The sequence below is a fragment of the Periophthalmus magnuspinnatus genome, chromosome 11, assembly GCF_009829125.3.
Source record: "Periophthalmus magnuspinnatus isolate fPerMag1 chromosome 11, fPerMag1.2.pri, whole genome shotgun sequence".
NCBI lineage: Eukaryota > Metazoa > Chordata > Actinopteri > Gobiiformes > Gobiidae > Periophthalmus > Periophthalmus magnuspinnatus.
This window is the reverse complement of record NC_047136.2, coordinates 21,121,278-21,135,840: the sequence shown is the minus strand read 5'-3', so window position 1 is coordinate 21,135,840 and position 14,563 is coordinate 21,121,278. Positions and strand designations below refer to the sequence as shown.

The 14,563-nt window shown below is 39.2% G+C and overlaps 1 protein-coding gene across 1 annotated transcript in view; it reads right to left on the bottom strand.

The window, feature by feature from the left end:
* The window catches only part of LOC117378652 (protein FAM131B-like), a 66,464-nt gene that overhangs the window by 24,982 nt on the left and 26,919 nt on the right, over window positions 1-14,563 (bottom strand). The window contains exon 3 of the mRNA XM_055225358.1: window positions 4,819-4,924. Within this exon, the coding sequence (XP_055081333.1) occupies window positions 4,819-4,924 (106 nt within the window). The remainder of the gene's footprint in view (window positions 1-4,818; window positions 4,925-14,563) is intronic.

The window sequence follows — 14,563 nt, the reverse complement described above, 5'->3', positions numbered from 1 at the left end:
AGTCTACCCCAAACTTTGCAGAGCCCAGTTCACATCTTAAATTACTATGAAACCAAATATGGAACATTCTCAGCAATAGATCTTCTGGAAACTTCCTCCTCAGACCAAAAAGGAAACTCCAATGGCCTCATTTCAGCCAAAGATTAGTTGGTCCTGTCTCCCACCTAAGAAGTGCGAGCGTGCAAACAACTGCTCCAACACTATGAGTAATCTCTTTAAAAGGTCTTGGACAATGGCAAGGCCTAAACCAAATAACATTTCTCATAATTAGTCAAAAGATTAATGTTTGGAGGCATTGCTCATTGCTGCTGGTAAACATAATAAATGAGGCTCATTAGCATTATGTAATTAAAACCTTGTTACAGCAGAATGCGAGAGACAAATAGAAAGTAATCACTGAGTGTAAACAGAGCCAAACCTCGGCCCAATTAAGATGCAAATATTCAAATCAGAGCCATATTCAGGGAGTCAAGAGCCGTCCCGAAAGATCAATAAAAAATTTATTAAAATCATAGACTAATCTATCTCTGCCCGTTGCTAAAACTCATTTGGCGCCGATGCTACTCGGAATTACATAAAATTGAATGAATGGCCAATCCAATCCCCATGTTAAAGTATATAGCGCTTATTTCATATTTCTGTCATTTATCTGAGTTCCTCACCATTAACATGTAAAAGAGGAGGTTTAGTGTCACTAGATGTTTACCAAAAGCACGAAAATTCAGAAAACTCATCTGAAAGTCGGATATCTGAAATTAGCTCTGATGTGACTTTTGCTAATATGATCTAATATTGCTTATTATCGCAAATTATTATCTGAAATAAAACACTCTCAACACACTCAACAGTGATTTTTATCCCCCTGTATTATTCATAACTTGTGATTTTTGTGGGTTAACGCTAATGCCTATAGGAAAAAAAATAAATACTGGCTCCAGAGTTGTAAAATCTTCCCAGACTAGCTAAATTGCTATGTGGTGGATAGCGCAGCATCTTCTAATTGTGTGTCTATGCTGTGGATGAACAAAGGAGACGCTAACAGAGGGAGTTTATCTTAAAGCAGGAAGAGACAGAGGCTAAGCTGGTGTTAAAATCGAACGCTCCCCGCTGAGTTGGATGGACAAAGATGTGAGGTGAGGGATGGAGGGGTGTGTTGGGGTCTGAGCGATTAGAGGCTCAACAAAAAAACAAACAAAAAAAACACAGCAGAAGAATTCTACTCTGTCTGTGATGTCTCTGCAAAGCACTTTAACATGGTAAATACTACAATTTATTTTCTACTTATTACTATATATTTGTTGATAGACTTAAAGTGGCTCATGTGAGTAAGTTTGTTTTATTTCGTTTTGTCATTTTTAATGCAAACCAAGCTCCCTTCATCTTATTCCAGTCTTTATCAGTGAATTAGCCACATGTGTAACCCCAGTTTATGAAGCCAAAATGACAATAAATATAAGATTGTTGTGTGAAAGAATACAACCTTACAACACTGTTTTAGTTGAATATGTAAATTATTTTAGACTGCCCAAATATGTTATGTGTTAAGTGACAAGAGAGCTTCTGTTATAGTATTTTAAACAGCATGGACCATAGATTGTACATATAAATGGAACCAGATAATGCGCTAGCCACTGCATTCCAAATAGGAAGTGATCATGGCACGCTTCCAGCTCCATCGACTCTGGCTCCAATTCGCTTTATATAAAAAAAATTAATAAAAAACAGCATTGTTTTAAACAGCACTGCTAAACACCTGCTCCCTGGTAAACCAGCGGTACAGGCGGGAAAGGGCATTACCTTCAACAGCCTTGCTCCTGATTGGCTCTTTGGTTGCTATGATACTTGCAGTTCCAAATGTGGAACTTGGCTCTGGATTTGCCCCTATAACTGCTCTAGCCTCGATGAGCTTCATTTGACTGGAGCTGAACACTGTGGTTGACGTCACACTCTCTTAGTCCACTTCTTTATACAGTCTGTAGCATGGATTGTTGTAGTAAAAGTAAAAAGGACAGTAATAAAATCTACCCATGGACTTCAGAATGATGACTTTTTCTTCTTATTTTTTACCTTTACTATAGCAATTTACAAGTTAAAACTAAATATCCTATTCCTCAAAATGTATTCTATAACAGGAATCTGAAACATGTGAATATAGTATAACTAAAGAAGAGGAGTTACGGGCTGACGTATTTGATAGCCTAAATTCACCAACTTTTTAAATTTTGTACCGTTACCATAGCGACTGTACTTGTGTCATTATTTTCCATGCTTATGTGCTTTGCAGAGATATCCTATAGCAAAGAAACTTAAACTAATCTTAGCACAAAAAATAAACAACTCTTTCTGCACTGACGAAGCACAGAGCTCAAAGCACAACACCGCACTACACAAGACACCATCACACCACTCTATTATGATCACAAACGATCACACATTATCACAATAGAATCACAACAGAATCACAACAGAATCACAATACTGCACTGCACGGTTAACAGCACGTCCCAACACGCCTGTGAGATGCTCGGGGCCTCTTAAAGTAAGCCCGCTTGCTTACTTTAGCTCCAAATCAAATCTGATCGAATCCATCAATGACTTCGTGGTTCGTTCATTGACGTCGGTTGACTGGATGGAGGAGGGGGGGTGAGGGGGGGGCACCCACAGGGGAGGGGCAGCCATGTTGGATCCACGCTCGTCGTCTCCTCTGACCCCAGACTGAAGCTGCGTGTGGGTTTGGTCCACTTTATAAACTCAGGGCCAAAGATAATCATTGTTTTTAATGGTGAAATGATTTGGTAGAGAGACAGTGCGCAAATGAATAAGACATTGAGCTTTAGAATATCATTGTCAAACAGGAAAATTCATGCCTTTATGCAGTTTGTAATTATTTTTTGTGTGCTGATGTGTGTCTCTTGCAATTCCCATAAAGCACGGGTTGGGGTTCTAAAGCCTCCTTGAAAGTAATATCCCAAGGTCTATTAGCCATTTATCTGTGACCCCACTGTGAAGACCACTGCCCTAAAGAAATCAAATAAATAAAACACAAATTTATAAACCGTTGAATTAGAGGAAAGAGTATATTTCTGACCATCCACCCTACACAATATATAGATTAAATTGTGTGCAATATACTAAATATGCACCAATAATGACCAGCTGTTTCACCATCTTTGTTGCTTAGAGATTTTTTTCCTAATCCTTCAGCATAAAAATTATATAAAATTAAATCTCTATAGCACTATTATTATTATTTCCATAGTTATCACATAATGTACAGCCCTAATACTAATACAGAGCTAGTACTACTATGACATCATGTGCAAGGCGAAGCGCAGTACATCTTCAGCCTCTAAACAACATTCATGATCCATTTGAACAAAACCATTAGCTCCAAATGTCCTTGTTTATCTGCAGTAAAGTTATTTCAATGAGTGTTTTAACCCCTGTCCTCTTTGTTCTTTGGAGGGAATTGTTGGCAATAAAAAGAGCCACAGATGCCACGGCGATTGAAAAGATTACTGAAACGTTTAGGCTGCTTCACATAATTATGATAATCAAACTGGCTGTAATTATTTGAAAATTGGATTTTCAAAACACAACCATCGAAATGTTGCTTTTTCAAATTAAAACAGGTTCACTTGGCTTTAGTGTGTGTTTCTTTGTTGGGGCATTTTTATTAAACTGTCAGTAATGCATTGATGTGGAAATGACACAGATGAAATTACCTGGAAAGAGCTCACATGTGTGGTGTTTTGTGGTGAAGCTAAGCACGGAAGAATTATGTTTGGTTCGTCTGTGGATTTTATTTAGAATTTAACCAGCGCAACTCGGGAATTAGAAAACAGCTCTGGAAATCTCATTTTTAGGGACATTTTTAGCTTGTCGGCTTTATTAGACTGGACAGCAAGAAATGAGGGAGCGAATGAGGAGAGAGGGGGCTCTGGCTCGCAGAGGCTGGTAGAGGAGCTGCAGCTCTACCACTGAGCCACAACAAGAATAACACGTCATAATGGTTTGAGATGAAGTGCTTAGAGTTTACTTTTTTGGAAATGTATTTTAGGTTTTTTGTTGTTGTTGTTTTGTGAGGAAGATGAAACAAATTTAATACATTAGCTCTATATAGTATGTGTTGAATGCAGATACTAATGGCCACAGTGATCATCTTAAAGCAACATTGTGTAACTTTCTGAAGTTGGCATATTACCTGCATGATTCTATGAAGTTAAAACCAAACTTTATGGCATTCACCATGGAAACAGTTCAGCTTTATGTCATACTGTGGAATATTATAGCCAAAGGAACAACATTTCTGTGGAGACAAGCGGAGGAAGGCCCACCTCCAGGCCAAGTAAGAGTCATGTTTGTGGAAATGCAAGCCCATGAGGATAATTTCTTTTTTTCTCGCTAAAACGTTTTAGGGTGGGGCTTTAACTAACTAGTTTTGAAGCTTTAGCCTCAATCTTCTTTACTTCCTTCAGATACTAAACCTGTACAAAAGAAACATTACTTTTCCTCACATTTTGGTCATATGTTTGAATAAAAAAAGATATATATATTTTGATGATTCAAGTCTGTTTTTAGTTCTTTAGTTAGTTATAACTCTTTAAGTATTAGGTCTTTTATTTTGTTACTTTTCTAATTTTTCACCATTACATGTGCACACTGCCTCTTCACCAAACCTTCCCATGTGACCACAGTACTATCTTCCACAGTTCCTGGTTTCTGGTTCCTGTCTCCACAGCAGCGCCCCCTCTGGTCGTCATGGAGCCTAGAGCAGTAGAGGCAGCATGGGGACTTTACCGACACCACGACACACACCTGACACACCTGTCAGAGAGGACTTAGCCAGCGCCCCGATGCCATAAGAGTTAGCGGACTTCCTCTTCAGACGTGGCAGGATCGAAGTCGTGTCCTCCATCGACAACTGCAGGGACAGACAGAGAGTTAAGGAGGTAACAGAGGGAACATGAAGGAGGAATGTTTTAAACCACAGACTGTTTAAAGAAGTGGAATAAGGGAGTGTGACTTCACCCATGGTGTTTGGCTCCAGTCAAATGAAGCTCATCGAGGCTAGCAGTTATAAGAGCAAATTTAGCTGTAATAAAGAATGAAAACTGCACTATTTAACTTTTCTGGTGGAGGGTCATCTGCTTGTCTCCATGGAGATATTATTGCTTTGCCTAGATTGTTCCACAGTATGGAATTAAATTTATCTGTAGACTTTGTTTAGATTGTAAAAAAAAAAAAAAAAAGCAATCAGTAACATGAAGTTTAATGCTATACTGTGGAACATTCTTGGCAAAGCATTAACATGAAGACAAGCAGGAGGCAGACCCTCCACCAGAAAAAATTTCATAATGCACCATTAAATGCGTGATAAGCTTGTTCTGCTTTCTGATTAGATAAGAACCAAAACACAAAATGTAAACACTCTTTCAAATCTTGTAAAAAAAAAAAGTGAATAAATCAAGATTATGATGTAATCAGTAAATTCAATAATGAATTTGATCTTGTTCATTTCATATCAGTCAAAGCTATTTAAAAATGATACAACCCGGCCCAGATTGTCTGTGCTGATTCACTCTAAGCACAATCTCCAGAAGAAGCAGATCTAAGAGAAGCAGATCTGATCCTGTGTAATTATGTTTTGTGTGGCTTTTTCCAGGTGTTTAATGACTTTTGTGTTTCCAGGTGGGAGCTGCGTTCGTTCATCAGTTTGTGGAGCCAGTGTTTTGTCTCAACACAAAACAAATGAACTTCAGGCAGACCCAGCTCCTAATGAGGTCCAGAAATCAAGTAATTACAGCATAAGTAACCACAGCCCTGATGCAGACAGAAGAGAGGGACTCATTACCACTCTGAGTTACACTGGACTGAGGAGATAACTACAGCCAGACCAGGGAGACAATGAAACAAATGATAAGAAAAATACAGTACAAAACATGAAGCTATAGAAATCTTTACAAATTAATATTGAAAACGTTTTTTCAAATATTAATAGTAATTTCATTTGTCATCAACAGCAACAAGACTCAGACCAAAATGAAAGCAGAGATGATGCATTGCTGTGGAAGTCATTCAAAAAGTGCTGTGTTAATACTAGTGTACACATTATGAAACAGGTTTTGACCTGTGCACCTAGAAATACACAGAAAGTAATGCAGTAGTAGTAGTGGTGGTGGTAGTAGTATAAGCAGCAGCAAAAGTAGTAGTAATATGAGTGTTGGAAAACTTATATAGTAGATTTGTACAGCATATTAAAAAGTAATAGGTAGTAGTAGTTAGGAAGAAGTAACAGTAGTAGTAGTAGTGGTCGTAGTAGAAGAACAGTGGAAAAAGTAGCAGTAATATAGCTATTGGTTAACGTATACAGGAGATTTGTATATGTCAAAAAGTAACAGGTAGTAGAAGTAACAGTAGTAGTAGTAGTACTAGTAGTTTTATAAGCAGTAGCAAAAATTGTAGTAATATAAGTATTGGTTAAGTTATATAGGAGATTTGTACAATATGTGAAAAAGTACCAGATTCCACCTGCACTGCACCTTGTTAAAGTCCTTCAATTAGACTCAGTTAATCCCATTCACCTGCCATTTTGAGATAATTCAATTTTCCTCAAACTCACTCTACTGAGAAATATTTTCACCTTTTTGTAGAAGAGCTCTTTAAAATGTGCAACACCCGAGTCCAGCAGCGAGCTAAGCCTCTTACAAACAGTTTATCTGTGGATAGTGTACAGTAGATTAGCAGGTGCCCAAAGAGGAAATGAAGGAAAGGGCCAATAAAACATATGGGGACATAGGAGTGTGAAGGAGAGATAAGAAAGAGCAGACAGGAGCAAGCATGAAGCCTATAGAAAGGACGTCTATCTTTAGATTGTTTTCCTGTGCTGAAATTTACATAGAAATTGATTGAAATGGTCAAAGGTGCAATGAGGAGCGAGGGATAATGGGATGGGAGACAAAGAGAATTAAACAAAGACTTACATTGATGCCTTCCCAGGAAAACTCAGCACGGCCATGCTTTAGATAGAAGAGAGGGAGGGACAGAGGGGGAGAGAAAGAGAGAGAGGGACAGGAGAGAAAGAGAGGGGTTAACAAAAGGCAAGGAGAGATGGTGGATTTTCTGAAGTATATCAACTATCAGCTTAAAACTATTCAAGGCTTCAGCTGCTGTTCAGTTTTTAGGTGGACACTTGGCGGTGACTGTCTCTTCACTTACTCTTAAAACTGCCATTTGAAATTAGATTGTAATGACATTTTCCTATCGTCCTTTTGTATTCTCTCACTTGATCACTAGAGGCTATCTATGTTACTGCTGTCTCTAAGTACTAGATTTGGCTTGACAGAAGAAGGCGAGAGAGCACAGGTGACTCTGAATAAAGCACAGGGGAGAGGCCAGGTGAGGGGAGGGGCCAAGTGAGGGAAGGGGGCCAGGTAAGGCGAGGGGAGACAGGCCAGGTGAGAGAAAGAGGGAGGGGCTAAGTGAGTGAAGGTGATAGGGGCCATGTCAGGAGAGGGGTCAGGGAAGGGAAGGGGGGAGGAGTCAGGAGGCATGTCAGGTGAGGGGGAAAGGGATGGGCCACGTGAAGGGAGGTGCCAGGTGAGGTGAGGAGGGAGGGGCCTGGGGTGGGTGGGGGGGGCAGGTTTCACATTTGACATATGTTGGTAACAAAAAATGTAATAAACTTATGATTGGCAGCTTTAATAGTTTGAAGAAATGTCTACTTTCTCAATTAAAACTGGCCAACTTTTAAGTGGTTCTGTTACTTTTTCAAATATGTACCTTTTGCTCATATATAGTTTTTATTCCACTGCCAAAACAAGTTCCTCATTTTATAAAACTTTTATACAACTTTTTTCCTGATTCTGGCAACTAGGCAAACTACCTGCTTGACCCTGTGGATATGTTATTTCTTTGCCGGAAATGTTCCACAATATACATCCTTCTCTGTGGAGACAAGCAGATGACCCCCCTAGGCAAAATTGCAGGTCAGATCTGTGGAGAGTCAAACCTACTCATAGAAACAATGTTTTTCAAGCATTATTTTTGGGGGGGAATACTGCTAACTGAAGAGATGACAAATAGATACATTTAATGCCATACTGCGGAACATTTGTGGGAAAGCATTAATATCCCAAGTGTGTTTTTAGACTTTTCTTTATACCTTTTTGGGGTTCTGCTAATTGTCCACATTAGTACTTCTTACTTGTCTTTGTTGAGTCCTGGTTTGGGCCCAGTTTAGCTCTGATGCCGGTCACGTTCTAGTCCTGGTTTGTTCTGGTCAATTTCAGGTTTAGTTCCAGCCGTTGGCTTTCATAGTTTAGTGGCAGTTTTTCACCCTTTCAGTTTTTGCTGTAGTGAGAGCTGGTTTTGTGCGTTTGAATATGACATTGACATTATCTGCCCTGTCTACAATGATACTTCAGTGATTTGGATATTTGAAAAACAATACATCTTTAAGTGGTCACATGTTCATTTTGAGTGTTTTCCCGGGATGAAGGTTGTTTGTGTAACCCATGGCGACCGCCTCTGTTGCTGTGGCGATGCTGGTCTAATGATGTGGTTAATTTGCATCTCTAGCTCAAAGCGGGTTCATGTTCACGCGTTATCAGAGGTGACTCAGACCTGACACATGCTTCAGTCACTAAAGGTTTTTGGACTTTGGGCCCAAATATCAGAACTTTGACTGGATCCTTATTTAATGCACGTTTTGTAGAGCCCCTGAAAAACAAGGTGGAGAACTGGAGGTGGAGTCACATTTTAGAGTTTGATGGTATACAGATAAAGTACAGAGACCTTTATAACTCTGGGAGATTTCTGAATTTGTTTGAAACTGAATCCACAAGCTTATGGTTTAAGGTCCTTTCAACTGACGGCATTCACGTCTTTGGGTTTGAGTGATGCCACCACTCTCTGAAGCTAAAAAAAAATCCTTTTGATTTTTCTGTGGTAGTGCTCTGTGTTCTAAACTTTCTAACTTCACTTTTACAATATTATCTTTTACTTAAACTTTTCGTAAAAGTCTGTGTAATCCCTCAGTTGTCCCGGTATGATCCATAGTAAAAGAAAAATCTAATCTGTAACTGGATAACTGGACTTTAGTTGTAACATGTTTTGTGTATTACTACTACTACTACTACTACTACTACAACTACTACTACTACAACCAGTACTACTGCTATGATTACTACTACAACTCCTACTACCACAGCTACTACTACAACTACAACTACAACTACTATTATGCTCAAACCAATACCCCGAGTTTTTTCTACAAATCATGAAATCAATTTCCCAACTTTAAATACCCTGTTGTAGCCTTCCAACACTTCTACAGCTAAACCTATTACTAGTATATAACAATCTAAATATTACTGCAGTTTAAAAATATATCTTTTTGTCTCGTTGATATTTATTTTTACTGTGTGCAGCCATTTAAATATGATGCACGATCCTGCCTTAGAAAAGAACCCAAAACATGAAGATCTGAGACACCAGCACATTTAAAAAAACAGAAGAAAAAGCAAAAAAAAAACAAAAACAAAAAAACTCCAAATAAATCCAGTGCTTGTGTGAGTGGGTGGAGGAGGTCACACAGTGATTCATACCCACAGTTATAAACATGCTAATAAGCAGAACTGATGGAGCAGACAAAACAACACCCATAACGTCAGATTTCAGACACATAGATTCATCAGAGACAGAGGGAACACAGGGAGGTCTGCTCATTATGGAAGGTGCAGTGGCAGAGTGGTTAGCCCTTTTACTTTTGGGAATAGATCATTAGCACATATAATTAATTAGATATAAAGTTTGTACTTATCCCAGTTTAAGGCCATGTACCTGATTTTTTCCCATACATTTGTGTAAAATTGATCCCAGTGCAGCCTGCATCTACTGTTTTAGTGTCCGATAATAAGGAAGTGCACTGTTAGCATGCAAGTTGTTGTTAGCTTTACCATTGTGGCAAAACACTGATATGGTCTCTGAAAGTTGTGAAAAGCATTTATAAACTCATCGCGATGAATAATTAGGATGGAATGAACCATCACAGTAACATTTAAATGGACTAGTTCTGTTTTTCAGTATTTCAGTCTGGATGTCGGCCTATTGTCCTATTTAGACTTGGTTCATTCCAGTTTCATTCCACCTTTTTAAGTTGCACTGGGGCATCGCATGCAGTCAGACAAGTCAAAGCATCTCCCATAGTAACTCCATCCATCCATCCATCCATTTTCTTCCACTTATCCGGGGCCGGGTCGCGGGGGCAGCAGTCTAAGCAGGGACTGCCAGACTTCCCTCACCCCGGACATGTCCTCCAGCTCCTCCGGTGGGACCCCAAGGCGTTCCCAGGCCAGCCGAGAGACATAGTCCCTCCAGCGTGTCCTGGGTCTTCCCCGGGGCCTCCTCCCAGTGGGACATGCCCAGAACACCTCCCTAGGGAGGCGTCCAGGAGGCATCCTGAGCAGATGCCTGAGCCACCTCAACTGGTTCCTCTCGACGTGTAGGAGCAGTGGCTCTACACCGAGCTCCTCCCGTGTGACTGTAGTAACTCTCAGTAAACAAAACACAAAGGCACAGCTACACCACCTGCTGGTGCACTGAGGAGCAGTTCAAATTGAAAAAAAAGTATACTAATTTAAGATGAATTCAATATATATATATATATATATATATATATATATATATATATATATATATATATATATATATATATATATATATATATATATATATATATATATATATATATATATATATATAACTGTTGTGAAGTATGTTCCTGTTAGTGGTAACACTGTCCGAATGTGTCAGATGAAGATAAAGCGATAACATTGAGCTGAGAAGGACTAAATACGATTATTCACTTTTACATGAACAAAACAGAACTACAGTTATGTTTGTGATCAGGTTATTCTAGCAGAATGAAACTTCCAAAATCAAATTGAATGTGTGAACCTATGTGAGTCTTCCGCCTAAGGCCCATAGTTGTTCAGCTCCACTTCAGACATGACCTCATACAAGACAAAAACAACCAATCAGGAACTAGATAGAATTCATCACTTTTCCATTTTCCAGTGCAGTTTATCTAACCATCTTTATTCCTTTAGCAGTTTCTACAGAGGGGCACAAAACAATGATGTCAAACCTAATGCTTTTGCCCTTATGTGGCCTTTTATATTTGATTCTGTCGTTCTCTACAGACCCTCTTCCTCTCATCCCCGCTTTCATCACTCGCTCTCATCGGTCTGGAGCTGACAGGAGAACTCAACTGAACTAATACAAACGGTTTTATTTAATCTGAGCCTAATGAAGCAGAGGAGCACACACGCTCCCTCCACTCTCAATTCAAACTGACTCAAATCTGCACCAAATCGGACTCCAGTTTGGAGGGGAAATAACAGACTCAATATTCAGAGTGAAAAATCAACAGGGAGGATTAACGTGTAGCCTCTATTGATACTGTGCAGCTGATCATCAACATCCTAGGGGGCTCTGCTCTGTCTGAAGCTCTGTTACTCAAGTTAGACTTTAATCTGATCATTATTTTAGCTCAGTCTGACCAGAAAGAAATGACTTAGCTGAACTACAACAGTTGAGTTGGCTTAAGCAGTTAAACAAGTTACTCTCAAGTGACATTACAGTCACAGAGAATGTACCAACACCATCGCAAGAGATCCTTGGGATCCCAGTCCACCGTACATCTCCATCTCAAAGCCACTAACCACGCCTTTGAAGATAGTGAGGTACAGATCTTGGCCAAAGAAAATAAAAGGTTTGAGAAGGGAATTAAAGAAGCTATTTTTGTTAAGAAAGACAATCCATCTTTGAACAGGAATGAGGATCTTAGACATTATCTATCTCCTATTTATGCCTCCATCCTCAGACCTAAATATAAACAAGGAAAACAATAGGGTTAGCCAGTATGCTAATAGCTGTAAAAGCACCCATTAGGGACCTGAACGATAATCAAAACATGACTCAGGCACAGTTCACACTTAGCTCATTAGACCTAGCCAACCAACAGAAATTGTAAACAAACAGGTGTTTTTAGTTTCAGTGTAATTGATTCTGAAGGAGTGGCTTGGATGAGCAGCGAAACATCTTCACTCTAAAATTTTTTGTCCAGTTGACAGATTAGAATTTTTCTTTTACTATTACAGTCACAAGCTAGCTAGCATTAGCCAACAGTTTTTTAGTTGGTCACTCTCAGCTTTTTGTTGAAAATCTATCTAAATGGAACCACGAACACGCATATTGATCACAGGCCCCTGATGTGTTGTTTAAATTCATTTAGTATTTTTCTTGAGTTTTTAGACTAGATCTTAAAACTTATCAGGCTGTGTTTCATTAATGTGTTCATTGTGTCACCCTGGTAGCCGCTGAACATTCTGCCATAGATCAGTAACACTACACCGCCAGGGACACAAATCCTGCAGTGCCAGACGTGTCCCCCTGCTTAAGCCAGTACATGTCTAGGCCCATCTGAAATTAGCTAGAGAACATTTGGATGATCCAGAAGAGGATTCGGAGAATTTCATATGGTCAGATGAAACCATCATAGAATTTTTTGGTAAAAACTCAAGTTGTTGTGTTTGGAGGAGAAAGAATGCTGAGTTGCATTCAAAGAACACCATACCTACTGTGAAGCATAGGGGTGGAAACATCATGCTTTGGGGCTGTTTTTCTACAAAGGGACCAGGACGACTGATCCGTGTAAAGGAAGGAATGAATGGGGCCATGTATTGTGAGATTTTGACTGAAAACCTCCTTCTATCAGCAAGGGCATTGAAAATGAAACGTGGCTGGGTCTTTCAGCATGACAATGATCCCAGACACACCACCCAGGCAATGAAGGAGTGGCTTTGTAAGAATCATTTCAAGGTCCTGGAGTGGCCTAGCCAGTCTCCAGATCTCAACCCCATAGAAACTCTTTGGAGGGAGTTGAAAGTCCTTGTTGCCCAGCGACAGCCCCAAAACATCACTGCTCTAGAGAAGATCTGCAGGAGGAATGGGCCAAACTACCAGCAACAGTGTGTGAAAACCTTGTGGAGACTTACAGAAAACGTTTGACCTCTGTCATTGCCAACAAAGGGATGAACTTTTGTTATTGACCACATATTTTCCACCATAATTTGCAAATAAATTCTTTAAAAATCAGACAATGTGATTTTCTGGAATTTTTTTTTTCTCATTTTGACTCTCATAGTACCAATGATGAAAATTACAGGCCTCTCTCATCTTTTTAAGTGGGAGAACTTGCACAATTGGTGGTTGACTAAATGCTTTTTTGCCCCACTGTATATTTGATGTATTCAAGATCTTTAGTGTAGAAAGTCATAAACATGAAGCACTGAATGAGAAGGTGAGTTCAGACTTTGGACTGATCTTGTGCACAGCTCTGGGTGTGTGATCAGGTTCATAATGTGTGAAGAATTTTATGAGAATACAATGTAATGACAATGTATGACATCATCGCAGTGAATCTGAAAACCACCAAAGTCAAAGTGTAGAAGTGACAAAGCTGTATAATAGTTTGAGTTGTATTGTGTTTCTTGTCTGTGAGAGCATCAGATATAAATGAGTGTTGTTTGTTTGTGGGGGCTGTCTCGATCGAATAGTAAAGTATGGCCCTCCCTGCTCATACTGGACATTAGAGCGGCTCAGTATCGATCACACAGATCAGTTTCACTAAAAAGCCTTTGCTCCAGAAAAGCCCTGAATCTGACACAGACACAGAAACACCCGTCAGTTTGTCCGTTCAAAACAATCACACCAGAGTAACCAGTCCATTCGGGACGCACCAGAGTAACCAGCGCAATACTTTTCTCTTTGTCTCCATGGAGATGTTGTCAGGAATGTACCACTATTTGCCCTTAAACATATCTTCATATGGACAAATCACCAGACCAAGTGTTAGGGTTATAAGTCAGATCAGCGCATAGAAAGAATGCATTTTTTCCAAGGTATTTTTTAATCAGTAAAAAGACCTGCTGTTTTGGAACAATCATTTTTTGCGGTCAATATTCATCATTGGCACTTTTTTTTCACAAGTGGGAAATATTTGGTTTTCTGTTCTGCGATTAGATTTGAGCTGTAGAAATATGACTTATGAACTGGTATGATTTATGATAAACACAAACTAACTATTTAAGTGTTGCGTTTTATTATTTATTTATTGCTTATTGCTAATACTTTTTTTTACAGTTTTGTAGATTTTTGGGGGATATTTCTGCTTTATGGTTTGGTTTAAATATATATATACATATATATATTTTTATCGTCTACGTTTACTTCAGCAATATATTGCTCGTCATAATGTGTTATCATGACAGACCTACCCACTGTTACCCAATTTTAAAACCTACAACTGCCAAAGTGTCAAAGTGTTCTCTTTGTAATGCGATTCTAATTAGAATTGTTGAGGACTTGTGCCTTATGTAACTGATGAGACAGTGAAAACATTTGACATGATGTTGACTGGCAGCTCAGAATGTGGAAGTGAACTCAACCGAATGGGATTCAACTCAGAGGGAGAAACAGAACAGGGGCTCCTCTGAAC